Raw genomic sequence first — 16,877 nt, 5'->3', positions numbered from 1 at the left:
TATAGAACCTTTAAACAAACCAAGAGCCAATGATAAAGCACACAGATAAATCCTAATCCCTCATGACTGTGGAGATGTCAGGGGGAACATTTACACAGCGAAATAAATCGTACTTGTTTTCCCTTACAATGCAAATTTAAGCTGAGAGCATTTGTCTTCAATGATTAAAGGAGGACAAGTTAAGAGAAAGGGCTGTCTCTATTTAACCATTATTTATTTTGATTTTGAAAACAGTATGAGTATATGCAAGTGGAGTTCCAACCAGTACAACTTAAAGGCTCTATATCATGCACAACTGAGTCTGGTGAGCTTTTAGTTATGTTATAATGTTGTTACTTCCTCAAAAACATAACTGGGTTGTGTTTTGTTTCATTCAGACATGTATGAGAAACCCTTTATCAGCATGTTTGAGAAACCCTAATGCTCTGTTCCACACTGTGATGTCAGGTTGTGGTAGTTTTCAAGCTACAACAGCAAACTTTTACATTATTAGGTTCTTTTTTCAGACCAAGACTCTGAAAAAAGACAGTTTTCAGACCTGACAGTCAGTGTTGGGAAGGTTACTTTTAAAATGTAATCCCCTACAGATTACAGATTACATATCCCAAAATGTAGTTTGTAATGTAATCCATTAAATTACTTAAAGTGAGTAACGTAATCTGAATACTTTGGATTACTTGATATTGTCATGTTTTTTAAAACTATATGAATGTACCAACCACATTCATTTTACTGTAGAGAAGGAAAGAAGTAAAAAAAAAACAATAAAAAGCTCAATCTTTCCTTAACCAGATTCAAAATACTACTGATAGAGAAATGCTTTTTATATGAGATCACTGCTGCTTTAAATTATGTTCATCCTACTGTTAGGTGTCATATTGTTTATTTAAAAAAAAATAAAATAAAATCACTTTCAGTATAAACATAAAGGCGCCAGTAAAAATCAATAATATTGGATGTTTTTTTTACACAAAATGATGCAGAATCAGATTATTAAGAATGACGATTATTAATGACCTCGTCCACAGTGTGACTGATGCCGCCAACGTGAACAAGACATTTACATCGCTCTTATTGCCGCGTTCTGTTTGGGTTTCTGGCAATGAGTGAAATTATCGAAATAAAATTTTAAAAAATGGGATATAGCCCAAAATGTGAAAACAGGAACATACGGCAGTGTAATCCATTTATTTCAACAAAGTAACTGTAATCCAATTACCACTCACTGAAACAGTAACTGTAACTGAATACAGTTACTCATAATTTGTACTCTGATTACGTAACTCCAGTACATGTAATCTGTTACTCCCCAACACTGGCTATACATTTTCACTTTTACTATAACTTTGAATAGCTTTAAGTTTATTAGTTTTTTAGTTTATATGTTTCTGTTTAAATTGTCGTATATGGGGATATTCACATAAGAAGTTTTGTCTGCTAAAAGAAAATAAAAAGCCCAGATTTAACTGAACCAAATTAAAAATATTATTGATAGAAGACGAGGAGACAAGTCCACACAGCATGGTTTAGTCCTGTTAAATCCTGGTTTAGACCTGGTTTTAGTCCTGGTTTAGACCTGGTTTAGTTTCCAGCAATGACTGGAATTACCAAAAAACAAACAGGAAAACAGGAAAATACGGCAGTGTAATCCGTTTATTTCAACAAAGTAACTGTAATCCAATTACCACTCACTGAAACAGTAACTGTAACTGAATACAGTTACTCATAATTTGTACTCTGATTACATAACTCCGGTACATGTAATCTGTTACTCCCCAACACTGCTGACAGTTTCGACTGCTCACTAGCAGTCTTCCTCAGAGTGGTCACGTAATGTTGCTGTGACATGTCCGGTCAGCTGATTCATACAGGTTTTGGCACTGTTTTCTAACTGGGGGAGGCAGGATGACAGCTCCATCTGCATTTCGACTTCCTCAGGACAGTGTCCCGGGTGTGTGAGAGTAAAAAAGCCCCCTCGTCCTGGTTTATAGTCCTATGGTCACGTTTCCGTACTTTCGATTGCCTCTTTGATCCAGCAACGATGTTTTTTGTCCTCTGCCCCAATGATGTTTGCTCCGTCTCAGTCCATAATATGTTTTTCTCTTTTACAGCCGATTTGAGTTGTTCTTGTTCTGCCTTGTGTTTTGTTACTCGTGTGCACGCTTTCGCTCTTTCCTTCACGCATTCTGTTCTAAGTTCCTTTCCTTTTTTCCTGTAATGAATGTCCCCCTGTTTCCAGATGTATGTTTTATTACAGCACATGAAAAAAAAAGTTTGCTCTCACACACCTGGGATACTGTCCTAAGGACAAGCAACAGCAACATCACGTGACCACTCTCAGGAAGACCACTAGTGAGCAGTTAAATCTGTCAGGTATGAAAAACAAACACTTGGTCTGAAAAAAGGAACCTAACAACATAAAATATCGGAAGACCAAATGAACCTCATTGGACTAGCTACTTTTACCTTTTGTTCTGTAGAGATAAGCAATTCTGGGACTGAAATTGTCCAAATGAAAGTGTATGGAATTTAAAAACACAATGAAGTGCTTCCATCACAAGGTGGAACAGTGTGTTTTCAGTTTGAGAGAAGAACTCTAAATATGTAGGGTTTGTGTGTTAAACATGTGTGAATGAAACAAAATATAACTCTAACTAGATTTTTGATGAGGAAACTGCATTCTAACAGATCAGAAAATAGAGTAATATGGGCCTTTTAATCGTCTGTCATACTTCCATATAGATTTGTTATTTAATTTTATTTATTTACATTTATGAAAGTATAATAACAGTAAAAATAATACTCTATATACATACTATAATAATCAAAAGTATCACACATTGTTAGGCTGGGTGATATGACATGAATACTGACTTGCTATATTGGCTTTTCTTGCAGCTTATTTAGAATGTATTATTACCATTTCTATTTTGTCTCTTTTTTATTATTATAATACATGGTGATGTATGCACTATTGAAAGAGAAAGAGACAGAATTAGAGAGAGGTAGAGAGAGATACTTTATTGGACTGTTTTGTAGTTTTACCTTTGTTGGAGCAGGCCATCCACTGAATGGGTCTCTTGTCGTAGTTGTGTTGTCCCACTGAGAACGTAAAAATCCTCACCTGGAAAAACAGACAAAGCAAAACATCATGAAGCAAGACATTACACTTTTTCACACAGCTAAAGAAGACATAATGTGCTTGTGTCTGCTATAAAGTTATAATCTATGACACCCATGGATCATTATGCTATCATTTGAACATTTTAAATCGCAATATTGATCTAAAATGACTTAATAAAAGAAGATCATCAGAACAAAGAGTCACACAGCTGTCAGTACCTCCGATGGATAGCTACACATCACTCTAGCAAGTTGAGGATATATTTTTTTAAATTTGTACCAAAATGACTATGCAATGCTGCTGAATCATACATAGATCACCAATTGAGAAAATAAAATTGGATAACGAAGTACAAAAACAGTGCTCAAATGTGCATAGATTACTCCAAATACAACTTTGAGAGGGTAACTGAGAAAGGGAAATAACTATAACTTGGATAAATACTCTGAAAAGTAAATTTAGCAAAATAAGTCTGCTTTAAAGGGGACATATTGTGGCCAGTCTGAGCTTCAACAACAGTCGCTCATTTGTGATAGATAATGTCACAAATTGAAAAATAGTTAAGTTTAATTCTATATTGTCAAACATTCTAGGCAAATCAACAACATCTTCATGGAGACAAGCAGGTGGTGATCTCAACACCAGAAAAGTTACATAGTTCACTTTTAAAGAGTGGGTATTACACTTGAGTATTAACTGCTAACACATAACATATTTAGCTACTTTTTGTTGTATACTGGAAACAACTTATTAAATGTTTGATAAGTTTCAGTTTAAATTTTTGATGCTCTGACACTTAACTCCCTTTGCTCTCCATGCTAAGTTACTCCCCCTTCAGAGTGCTATCACATTACAATCATCATGCATCCTGGTAATGAAACTGCACATCATATCAGCTTTCTGAAGTTGTAGTGTATTGCTTTGCATCACGCTTTTGTATATTTATGGAGAATTGTCGTGTGGGGGCATGTGTGATGAAGGTTTGAACTGCTAACCACAAGGAAGGCATGAATAGGTCCTGGGAGAGATCGCTAGATTACTGAAACATGCATGGATGACAAAAAAAAACACTTCGTTTTTGCATAATGCCCCCTGTTAACAGACAAAAAAAGTGCTGGAAAATAATTTAAAAATCCAGAACAAAGCATAGTATATAGGCCTTTGAATGTACTGCGAGGCTGATAGAGTAGATAAAAGGCTGCTGGAGAGGCCATATTGTCTGAAGCAGTTGTTAAAGAGCTCATCTGGATCCCATCTGCAGTGTGGCTAATGAGCTCCAACACAGGAGGCACAGGCCCCAGCACGCTGCTTTTTAACATTCAGAAAGTAAAAGTGCTGTACCTGATTTTTACTGACTGAAAAACAAAACTAGTTCATTTTATTTACCGTAATACACTATTTTCTATACGATATATATTGTTTCCTCATTGCAAACATACCAGGAGTTGTGTTTTGTTCCAGTCACACATGTTTAACACACAAACCCTGCATATTTAGGCTGTTTATTTCTCCACTGTTTTTAAACTCCACACACCTTCACTAGAATCATTTGGATGATTTCAGTCTTGAAATTGCCAAGCTCTACAACTCACACGGTGGAACAGAGCATTTTGAGCTTTGGAAAAACTATAATGCAGGATTAACTAAAACGTGTGTGAATGAAACAAAACACAACTCCAGGAATGTTTCGATGATTTGATAATTCCTCATTTACCTTCCAAGCATCCTAATTATTCACCACGATGAGTTTATAATCAATTTTCACAACTTTCAGAGCAGAGTTTTGCCATCATGTTAAAGCTAACAACAACTAGCATGCTGACAGTGTAGTTCCTGGTTACTGGACAACACTTTATAATTTTGATGCAGACATATTTTGACCTCATGAGGTACTTTTACAATATATCTATACTAGTTTTGCTCAAATGCATGGAAAAATAATGGGTTACAGACCATTTCAAGGTGCACTATGTAACAGTTCTAGTGGAGGATCCGCCACTTTCTTGTCTCCATTACAGCAAAAATACATGTAATTAATCTCTATGAAGACAAGAAGGTGGCACACCCCCTCAACAGAAAGGTTACACAGTGCACTTAATAATCTTAATAAATGAATTGAATCACAGTGACACCCATCATCTGTTATATCCGGTTTTAGGCCCCTGTGTGTTCTGCAGTATAACTAAAGAACTTGTGTGAGGCTTGTTTAAAAGCACAAATCATCTCAGTTGTTGTAGTTCCAACCAGGTCAGCTCTTTCTGGTCAGATTGCATTAGAATAAAGATCAGGTTAAAGTCTAACTTGAGTAACAGAGCTTCTAGCTTTTAGTTTGCTTTACACCCCCAGGGAATGTTGATGATGAAGTATCACTTATCTGTACAAATTTACTGCAGCATCACAGTTAAAATATTCATGCACTCCTGGCTTGTGGTTCTACCTTCTTGTCTGCGTTGTACTTCTCCAGAATGGCCTGGGCTCTCTCCTCTCCTCCGTCAGTGAACAGCATGATGATCTTGTTACAGTTGGCTCGACTCACATTGGTCTACGAGAAAACACAAGACAAAAATAAAATATAGAATGTAATATTGATGACCGATTTGACCTTTTCATTATATTAGAATTTCTCACTTATTTTAGTCAGCAAATTGGAGTTACATGGTTTCATTTTTTGCAATAACAGCTCCTATCTTATAGCAACAAGTTTTAATGATTTTCTAATAATTTTTTGGTGTGATAGGATATTATATGTAGTAAATATTTATTACAGTTTTACATCAATTAAGTGGCAGTTTGTGGGAAAAAAATATTGAAGAGTAGACCTACAATAATATAGGAAGTTGCAAAATTCTGAAACATAACACCTCCACCTATGTCAGAAACACAGAAAATTCCATCCAAAATGCAGAGCCAAATCAAAGATCAAGCCATAATTTAAATGCACATTGTGTAATTTTTTGGTAGAGGATTCGGCACCTGCTTCTCTCCTTGGAGATGGTAATAAAACTAAACTTATCCATCTTCGATTCATTCAGTTATGGGTGTTTTTATTGCTCAAAGAACATGCACACCTTCAGTCAGACAGACATCTTCTCCACAGACCTGACCGGTATCTTGGTCTGGTGGCATCTCCTGCTTGTTTACTACCATACTATGAGACATTCCAAGGAAGCAATTGCATTGTCATGGAGACAACAATATAGGCAGACCTTCAACCAAAAAAGTTACAAAGTTCATCTTTAACAAAGTAAATGTGTTGTCATTTATTTTCATTAGTCACATAATCACTATTGTGTAAATGAGACCGATTTTAGCCTTTGTTATCATTATGGTTGCTAGGTAACAACTATGTATGTCATATTAAATTATAAACATCACACAAAATTGCTGACAAAGAGAAAACTAGGCAATTGCTCAGTAAAATCTTGAATATAATCATGCTATGTTTTAAAAGTGTAGTCTAACATGGCATACGCACTTTAAGTCCTTATTCTAATTTTCATAACAATAAAATAGTTAAAAATGGATAATGTTTGATATATAGTAAAATATATCTTCCATCACTCTAAGCAGTTCCATTTTGTCATGTTCAAAACTACAACATGACCACAGATAACCCCAGTAAATCAGCACACTCACCAGCAGGTGGCACTAAAGGACAACTATCCTGTCTCTCGCGGACTCCATTCACAATCAATCGCTAGCTTTTTCTTTCTTTGTTTTTTTTTTTTACATGCACACCAAAATCTGTTATCTGATTTCTGGAGTGATCAGATTATTGAAATGTCATGTAAACAGCTATAGCAGATGTGAGTAATCTGATATCTTTCTGACTGTTCATACCTCTGCAGGTTTGGAGAAGGAAAATGATGCAAAAGACAAACTAATGTGGCAAAGACAAAAATGAAAGAGAAAATGTTAAAGAAGACATATTTTGCTTATGTCTGCCCTATAGTCATAATCTATGGCACCTGAGAATCATTATGTTATAATTTGGACATTTAAAATCCCAATATTCATCTAAAAAGCACTTAAAAAAGAAACAATTAAGCCACCTTCCACTACAGAAAACTGCTGTGCCCAATGGAAATTAACATCGTCATAAAACATCATCACAACAAAACACCCCATAGCTGTCTATACCTCTGTTGGATAGCTACATCACACAAGCCAGCCATGGATTTTTTTTTCATTTGTACCAAAATGTCTACATGAAGTTGCTGCATCCTACGCATATCTCAGATGAAGAAAATAAAACCGAAGAACAGAAGTAAGGACAGAGTAGTGGGCTTGTACCAGTGGCGGTGAAAGTAGCAGCAAAAAGTGCTTGTAGCGATGATGTCTTGACAACAGGAGAATAAAGGTTACTCAAACATGCATGAATCACTCTAAATGCAACCTTGGGTGAGAAAATGGTGAGGGAAAACAACTAAGCATGGTTCAAAACTTCAAAAAGTTGATTTTGCATAATAGGTCAAAAGTTGACAAAAGTTATTTTAATATTCAAATGTAATTTATTCTCATTTGATTTAATTTCATTTTATGCCATATGCCAATACATTTTCAGGAGCCTGTGATCAATACAAGTGTTTATGGTTCTATTTATTAGGAGTTTGATTTTTGATTGCTATCTTGTGTCTTGTCTGTGTGAGAAGGACTTTTTAACATCACAAATCCTCCTGTTGTAATTCCAGTTTTGCTTCATTCACATATTTTTAACACACAAATCCTGAATATTTAGGATGAGTTCTTCTCTCAAAAAGGAAACACTAAATAGACAGACTAAAATAGAGGGTTACTTAAACTGTGTGACTGAAACAAAACACAACTCCAGGTATGTTTGTGATGACGTAACAACATTATAACATGGCTTAAGACTCACACGTGTCAGTTTGTCTTATATAGGACTTATAAGTATTGCAACAATGACAAGTAAAGTGCAAGTAAAGTGTGTGTATATTTACAGTGGAGAGCTGTTGGAAGGCAAACTCAAAACCCTTGGTGTAATTGGTGATCCCCTTGGCTGTGATGTTCTGCACGGCGTCTTTGAGGAGCTTCTTGTTTCTCACGTTGGCCTGCACCAGGTGATCAAAGCACGCAGTCTTCTTCACACGGGTGTTGAACTGGAGAAGACAAGAGCACAAACATGGTTGTAATTAGGCCAGTTCAGAGTAATGTCACATAGTACTTGAAATTGCTGGGTTTCAGACAACATCGCAACATTTTATAGGCCCATATTATGCAATTTTCTGATCTATGTTATAATCATCAGCATACCTGGAGTTGTGTTTTGTTTCATTTACACATTCCCCCAAAGATCAAAATGCTCTGTTCCACCTTGTGATGTCATGTAATGGTAGTTTACAAGTTAACAGCCACCTTTCACTTATTGCTTAGCAGAGATTGGCAATTTCAGGGCTGAAAGTATCCACATGATTCTAGTTAAGGTGTATAGAGTATGAAAATGTACGAAATGTATACGAGAAAGTACGAAAGAGTACGAAAAAGTATGAGAACACAGTAGGGCACTTCCTGTACTACCACATGGCATCACAAAGTGTTTTCTGTTTGAGAGAAGAACACAGCGTATTCAGGACGTATGTGTTAAATGTGTGAATGAAACAAAACACAACTCCAGGCATGTTTTTGATGAGGAAACAACATTAAAACATAAATCAGAAAATAGCATAATATGGGCCCTTTAAGCTATTTTTATTTTTATCTCCTTAATGAAAATCTTTTATTTGAATTCTCTTTAAATATCCTTTTAGCCTAACGCTCGCTAAAGCAGGTGAAGTATATTAGCAGCACAACAATCAAATTAGCTATTACTATTTATGCGTTAGCCCCCTCCTGGATACAATAAGTGTGCTAGTGCTATGTACCAGGCGCCCATACAGAGTCCCACAGCCTCATGCAGCTCCGGGGTACGCAGATAAACACTCAGATTTATCAGGCCACGCTAATTGCTTCACATGGTCTGGGTTCCTCCGTTACGTCACCATGGCAACAGGGCGAGCGTATCCAGAAGTGTGAGCATCTCCCTATAAAGGTGAGAGCTCTATTCCCAAATACACGAGAGCACGCTGGTGGTTATTTAGACTGCTAATGGCATATGGTTGAAATGAATGGGCGCTGTAAAAGCAAGGCCGATTCAAGTGCGTCTTTATATAGCGCTTTTCACAGACATGTCACAGAGACGCTTTACAGAGCATTACTCATTCACTCCACACCCGGTGGTTGTAAGATACTATTGTAGACTGACGGAAGTAAGGCTGCCAATCTGCGCCATCGGCTCCTCCGGCCACCACCACCACTCATGCTGTCGCACAATGTATTGCCTCTTTAAATGCCCATGCAATTTACTACAAAAAAGAAAGTACAGTTGCAATATTAGACTAACCAATTTCAATGCTATCGTTGTTACAACCCAGCTTGCTTGGGGTGAGGGAAGTACCATATTTTCCACACTATAGGGCACACTTAAAAGCCTTTAATTTCATCAAAAAAACGACTGCACGCCTTATAATCCAGAGTGCCTTATAAATGAATTTATTTGGGTGTCTTAGTGCAACTTTAGTAAACTACAAAGCTGAACCACTTGTAGCATTACGCCTACCGTAGTCAGGAGCATTGAGGAGTAACACATACTGTGATTCCTTTTAATATCAAAATGCCACCTGTCAAGAGACACGCTTACAACGCCGACTTTAAACTCAAGGTTATTATAAGGTTAAACTGCGAGCTGTGTGGGAGCAGTGGATGAGAGAAGACCAACACACATTCACCAAGACAGGGAGACAGCGCCGAGCGACTTACTCCACGATCTGCCAATGGATCGTGGACACCTGGGCTAAGGATCAGTATCAACTGTGGTCCGAGCTTTCACAAAGACTGGAATCATCACTGAACTGCCAGGTAACAGTAACGACACTGACTTGGATAATGACGAGAGGAATGTGCGCGTGCTGGACGCTGTAATCGCCCAACTGTTTGAACAATTATGAGTTATTGTGAATACACTAACAATTTAGCGCTGTCAGACAGTATTTTTTTTTCGTGTTACAATTGAACATTCTGAATGCATTAAATAAAGTTTGACTGACTTATCTAACTATTGTGTTTCGTTTAATGCGCCTTATAGTCTGGTGTGGTTTATATGTGAAAGAAGTTTGAAAATAGACCATTCAATGAGTGCGCCTTAATAATCCAGAGTGTCCTATAATGTGGAAAATACGGTAAAAAAAACAAAAACAAAAAAAACCCCAAGATGTTAAGTGAAATAAATGAAATAATGTTTAATGAACAGGGTCCACTGCTCCAATGAGATGGGCAAGGAGCTCTAGGAACCGAGCCCCATCCCAAGGAATCTGAAAAGTAAGAGGCTCAACCACACCTGGTTCACACTCAAACACAAAGAGTCACACACAACTGGCACCACACATTACCCACAGGCAAAATTTGTAGATGTTCAATCAGTCAATCATCATGCCCCATTAACAATTTAGAATAAACAAATCTATTCAAAACGTACCTAATACAAACCTATAGCCTTACACAAAACGAGTGGTTAGCTAAATGGACACACACAAAACTAAAACACAAGTTCCCCAAAGTAAACCACATAAGCCAAAAAACAGAATCGAGTGACCAAATAAAAGAAGGCACAAAACAGAACTAAACTACACAAATAGACACACATGAACACAAACACAAAATGGCAGACTGGAAACTAAGACCAGCAGCCCCAAACAGGCACTGACAATTTCCTTAAAAAGGGGGCGATGGCTGCAGGTGAGGCGGGCGTAGACATACCCCACCAATCACTGGCCAGAACTCCTACAGCAGGAATCAGGAGAGCTCAGCACAATATTTATAATCACACAAAACAAATTACAACTGAATTCCTGGGGCTGTAACAATCGTCTATTGTTTTTTTGTTTTTTTAAAAAGATGCACTATATAACTTTTCTTTTGTCTACCATTTACTTGTTTCCATATTATTCTGCTCCCACAGTATGGCACTCAGTTTTATATTGTATGAATTCAACCAAGATACAGTCAAAACATGCATTCTTACAGTGAGTGGGGTTGCCTCTCCACAGATCTAACCTGTAACTTGGCCTAGTGGCATCACTTGGTTATGGTCTCCATGGGGAAATACGAGTTTGATGCCATAGTTTGGTAGCCAGGCTGGCGCCCCCTAGTGCCTCCGCTCAATTTCATTTCTCTCCAGCGACTAGCTCAGGAATCAAAACACACCAGACGCTTCGCAAAAACCCCGGAAGTACAGGTTCGGGCACCAGCCAATCAGTGAAGAGCAGTGCATTCTGTGTTGTCAATGATTCCTGTGATCGAGGATTTAAAGCCATAATAAAGAGAATGTTTGGTGAATTTGATCAAGGGGAAAGACGTTATTGCCCTTCTTCCTATGGGATTTGGGAAAAGCTTAATATACCAGTTAGCCTCATTAGCGGTACATTACATGAGAAAAAGTACCCGCCTACTGTCAAACGAACGAATTCCAACGCTGCGAGGTCAGACGGTTTCTACGAAATGAAACGAAGTGAAACCGGCTGATGAATCAGGCTAAAACCTTGGAACATTCTAGTCAAGGCAAGTACATCTCCATGGAAACAAATACTAAGTGGACCACTAGCTTGAGCCCACTATGTAAATATATAAAGCAGGAATGGATGACCTTGTTGATTTCCATAAATTTTAGTTAAATTACCAATTAAAGGGTATTACAGAGTAGTTTTAAATTCCCAAACAAACAAAAAATCTGTGTCAGACACAGCCTGTATGTATAAACAGACATAGCTAACTCACTCACTGCCAAGGTCCAAATAGGAAGTAACCATGGGGGCACCTCCGGCTCCGTTGACTCAAATTAACCCGCTATACATGATCCTGGTGTTTTTATTTAGCCATTTTGTCCATTTAAAAAAAAATAAAAATCATACAGAGCTCGGCATCATATTGACTCCTATAACCTCTATAGCTTCTCCTTTAGTCCACTTTCTACAGTCTATGGTTTCAAAAAAACAATTCCTTCTTGATTTGAAGGCTTGTATGAGGACCTTTCCCCATTCACAAGATGACCCCGTAATCTGGGAAGACAGTTGCCAAAGCTTTAAACCAATGAACAGACCCTTTAACAACCTATGTATTTTATCTTGATATATTTTCTTTGTAGTAAACTAACAGCCATGTCCCCAGCAGGAACCCTCTAAAACAATAGTCGGCCATATTGATTCTTTCTGATCAATGGGTTGCTGTGAGCTGACCAATGAGAAAGCAGCACCAGCTCTATGTGTGTGTGTGTGTGTGTGTGAGTGTGTTTTTATGTGTGCGTGTGTTTTTGTTCACAATGGGCACGAAGCCTTGAAGTCCCTTTTAGAGCCACAATAACAGGAGCATCTCTGGACGCCTGAAAGGTTCGGATGCACAAAAGGACCGGATCAAGGTGAGACGACGTAAACAGCTGAGAATGAATGAAATGCTTTATGATAACACTGTGTCAGAGGAGCTATGAAAAGATAGGGGGTAGCGTTGGGGCGGGGAGGAGGGAAGGAGTGCACACAGAAGAATAAACATGTCTCTGACGAGTGGTAGTGGTGTAATAGCATTGAAGGAAAGAGTACCGGCAATTTGTACTCGAGTAAAAGTAAAATTAAAAACGTACTCAGTTACAAGTAGGCTACAAGCACATTATGTCGTTCCACTGGCTTCTAGTTCGTTTTAGAGTTGATTTTAAGTTTTTATTGTTTGTTTTTAAAGCTTTGAATGGACTGGCCCCACAGTATGTCTCGGATCTCCAAATTTACACCTCTGTGCGCTTTGACGTACGAGGGCCAGCTCTAGCTCGTGGTGACTAAAACAAGACTTAAAACCAGAGGGGACAGGGCCTTCTCTGTAGTCGGCCGTAAGTCTCTTCTTAAGACCCACTTTTATTCTCTGGCTTTTAACACCGTGTGAGTTGTGTGGTTCTCTGAGTCTTTTATTTATTTGATTCATTTTACTTATTTACTGCTAGATTTTACTGGTTGTGTTGTTTTAAGACTGGTATGACCAAATTTTAGCAATTTTATGTTCTCTGTGTTGCACTTTGAGAACTGTTTTGTTTGTAAAATGTACTATAAAAATAAAGTGGATTTGGGTGCTGTAAGATTTGTGAGATACTTAGAAAGGGGAATTAGAGATATATGGGGTATTAATTGTTCATTTATACTATATTTAGACCACCATATTACCTTTTATTGTGATGAAAATACTATATTCACCAAAAACAACCTCCTAACATGTTTAATAAGTTTCAGTTTCGTTTTTGACACTGAATCTCTCCTCCTTTTGCTCTCTACAGAGCGCTATCACAACAACAACAACAACAACAACAACAACAACAACAATAACGTCGGTTCAGATTTGTGAAGTTGTAGTGTATTGTTCTGTATCACTGTTTAGCACAATGTAAAATAATATAAGTAGACCTATATGTCGCATATGGACACATAATGGACACATATTACTACAAGTCTGAATTTCTTGCTAATTATTTTTACAGCATTTGGTGCTATACTGAACCTACTTCATGGTTTTTCACAAAACAAGCAGAGGCATTATTAATCTGAAATTTCAAAATCACTTTTGGGTTTTTAACCAAGTTACAACATTGTTAACTCATTAAAAACATAGCTGGAGTTGTTTTTCGCTTCATTCACGCTTATTTCATTAATCTATTTATCCAAAGTTGTCTTCTGTGAACACTTAAAAATACCCCGCTTACATTTGCCAGATTTGTTGCACCACAGACAAAACAATGACCCTAAAAACTATATCTCCTATGTAGTTTTTAGGGTTACACTATAATTTAGTTGTTCATTAAGGTAGTTTATTATTATTCTAAAATACTGCAGATAATTTGGTCATTTATGTATTTATTTATTTACTGTTTATACTGACATTAGCAACTGGAATCAACATAACAAAATCTGTTAGAAAATATATAAATACATACATAACCAACCAAAATAAAAACACAACCACCAACAACTTTCTAGGTCACCATCGAGAATCAACCTGTGCCTAGAGTAGCTCCGACCATTAGCATATCAATTTATAACCAAAACAGGGGAATTTGGCCTTAATGCTAGTACAAGTGTTACAGCTCCCCCGTGATCCTATTACAACAGCTCATGGGCCTCTGTACTTTAGCGGGCTAGCGTCGGGATTAGTATGACTCGAGAGAAAAAGGCTAATCTTCCAGCGGGCTAATCCGACTACACAGGGCCCATCTCCCCCCCCACGCCCAGGACTGTGGTCTGCCAAGCGGACTGACAGCACCCGCACAGCTCAGCGCACCCAATCAAAGTGACGGCTGGAAGAAGAGAATGGAAAAAGAAAGAAAAAAAGAGACAGGAGAGAGGAGAGAGCAGATGAGGACAACTGAAAATGGGAGATATCCAAAAAGGAAACAGGCAATAGTTTTTATGACAGCTGTGTACACGGCTGAAAAAACTGTCAACTTCAAAAGAGTGAGTGATGTTTGAAATGTAAAACAAGTTAGAATGAATAGTTTGACTGGGATTTTTTGTTTAGATGGCTAGATGTGTGCTCTGTTAAAGGGCCTGTATTGCGCTCTTTTCGGATCTATGTTATAATGTTGTTTCCTCATCACAAACACATAAACATACCTCATGATGTCATGTGGCATTACAGGAAGTGCTCCACTGTGTGTTTAAAGTACACACATCTTCACTAGAATCATTTAGATGACTTCAGACCTGGAACTGCCAAACTCTACTGAACCAAATGTAAAAGGTAATGGTTAAATTGACACTACCACTTGATGGCATCACAAGGTGGAACAAAGCACTTTGAGCTTTAGAGATGTAGACAAAGTAATAATACAGGATTACTCAAACAAGTGTGAATAAAACAAAAACACAACTCTGGGTATACACTGTAAACCCTTTTTTAAGTTTATAGTCTTATTGTTTTTAATTAATGTAAATTATTAAAAATTATATGTTCACATTCCTTAAAATATTTTATTAAGGGTAATTATTTAATTATTTTTTTTATGAATTTATACTAAAGACTTTATTTTATTTTTGTTTTATTAAAAAACTGTACCAGTGTTTTTATTAACTGTTAATAGTGTACAGATTCAAAAATAGATTTAGTCCATTTCAATAGCTAGAATAAACTGCAAAGGCGCATTAACACTTTCCCCCCACATTTTTCAAACATGTTTTTTAGGAGGACACTACATTAGAACAGGGTTACAGCTTACAAGAATTCAGGTTGTGTAATATAGGACTTTTTTTTAAAAAAAAGTCTATGTCTATGACATATGTGTTTGTTTGTTTTTAAGAAGAGGAAAAATACAAAGACAAAAGTTGGAATAATGCACTTTTATGGGGTATTACTGTTAATGCTCAGATGACCATATAACCTTTTATTGTTTTGGAAATTATATATTCGACAAAAATGTTTCATGTTTCTTAGTTTGATGAGCCTCCTCCCCCCTCCTCTTGCTCCCCAACCTAAGTCATTCCCCCTTCTCAACACAATCACAACACAATCAGCATCAGGTTTGTGGAGTCATGGTGTATTGTTTTGTATCCTGCTTTTGTATATTTATGCAGAATGTCCATAAATCCACCTCAGATACATTTCTAATGAGGGAACAAAATTATAATATGGTAGAAAGCTCCAAAAATATCATTATGGTTATAAACAGACAACAGTGGAATTGCCATGTCTGTAATTTTTGCCTCTGTATTCCAAAATCCATTTAGGCCTACTTTAGTCCTGCCCAGTCATATAACAATGATTATATTTTGTAGGTATTTTTACAGTGTAACAGTACAGTGTCCAGGCCTCTTCATCCACCAGTGGCAGATTTGTGCCCTTAGGGTGGGGGCAGTAATGGCTGAGGATTTATGGGTGATATCACAGATTAATGATCGGGTGTCAGGTTGCCCCACCCAAGGGTCCGCTCTGAGGGTGGGGGTCAGGCAGTGACTTATGAGGTAGCAGTGAACAGTATATAATGAAGAGATAGACTGGTGATGGCTAACAAATGTCTTTAGAATGGAACAATGGCCCTTTAAAGTAATTAAATGTTATCAAGGCATGAATAGATTTTATACATTGTCTATTGTGGCAGGCATTTTTCACATCAGTGAGTACATTTACAATTGATTTCCCTTTTTTGATCCCATTTTTGATCTGGCATTTGTCATAAATTCGTTGTAAATTACCAGGAATATGCAGGAAGGGTTATGTGTAAGTAAAGCCAAAAGACTTCTAGGACCATTGCTTGGTTTTTCAAAATAATTGCATGTTTTTTTTTCATAGAAAGTTTCTCAAAGAAATTTAAAAAAAGTGCACAATAATTTATAAAAGTTATTCTCTGATCCACGAACAGTGTATCGATGATGTTTTTTTCTAAATCCATACAAGACTGTTTATGTCTGGTAATTATGTCTGGTAATTAAAAATAAAAAGGACCGAACCTTTACTTTGGAGTTTGGTAAGTTAGGTTCCAGGGCAGTCTTGGATTTCCACAAATCTGACTCGTATTTGGCTTGGGGTAAGGCATCAAATGTATCTATCTCAACGGAGAATGTTCCAAAGTATGGTTTTAACTTTCTTTTTCCAATCGAATCACACAGATGACGTGCCACCTCCAGAAAGTTACGTACTGTACCTTTAATCATATTGCTTGTCTCATCTTTTAGACCAT

The 16,877-nt window shown here is 37.2% G+C and overlaps 1 protein-coding gene across 1 annotated transcript in view; it reads right to left on the bottom strand.

The window, feature by feature from the left end:
- The window catches only part of LOC110166803 (voltage-dependent calcium channel subunit alpha-2/delta-1), a 182,812-nt gene that overhangs the window by 55,121 nt on the left and 110,814 nt on the right, over nucleotides 1-16,877 (bottom strand). Inside the window, 3 exon segments of the mRNA XM_055155850.1 lie at nucleotides 3,046-3,124; nucleotides 5,562-5,666; nucleotides 8,086-8,244. Coding sequence (XP_055011825.1) covers nucleotides 3,046-3,124; nucleotides 5,562-5,666; nucleotides 8,086-8,244 — 343 coding nt within the window.

The sequence above is a fragment of the Boleophthalmus pectinirostris genome, unplaced genomic scaffold (genome assembly GCF_026225935.1).
Source record: "Boleophthalmus pectinirostris isolate CB_2022bp ecotype Guang Dong unplaced genomic scaffold, ASM2622593v1 HiC_scaffold_2, whole genome shotgun sequence".
NCBI classification, from domain to species: domain Eukaryota; kingdom Metazoa; phylum Chordata; class Actinopteri; order Gobiiformes; family Gobiidae; genus Boleophthalmus; species Boleophthalmus pectinirostris.
The sequence above is the reverse complement of the archived record's forward strand: the minus strand, read 5'-3'. Positions and strand labels throughout refer to the sequence as shown.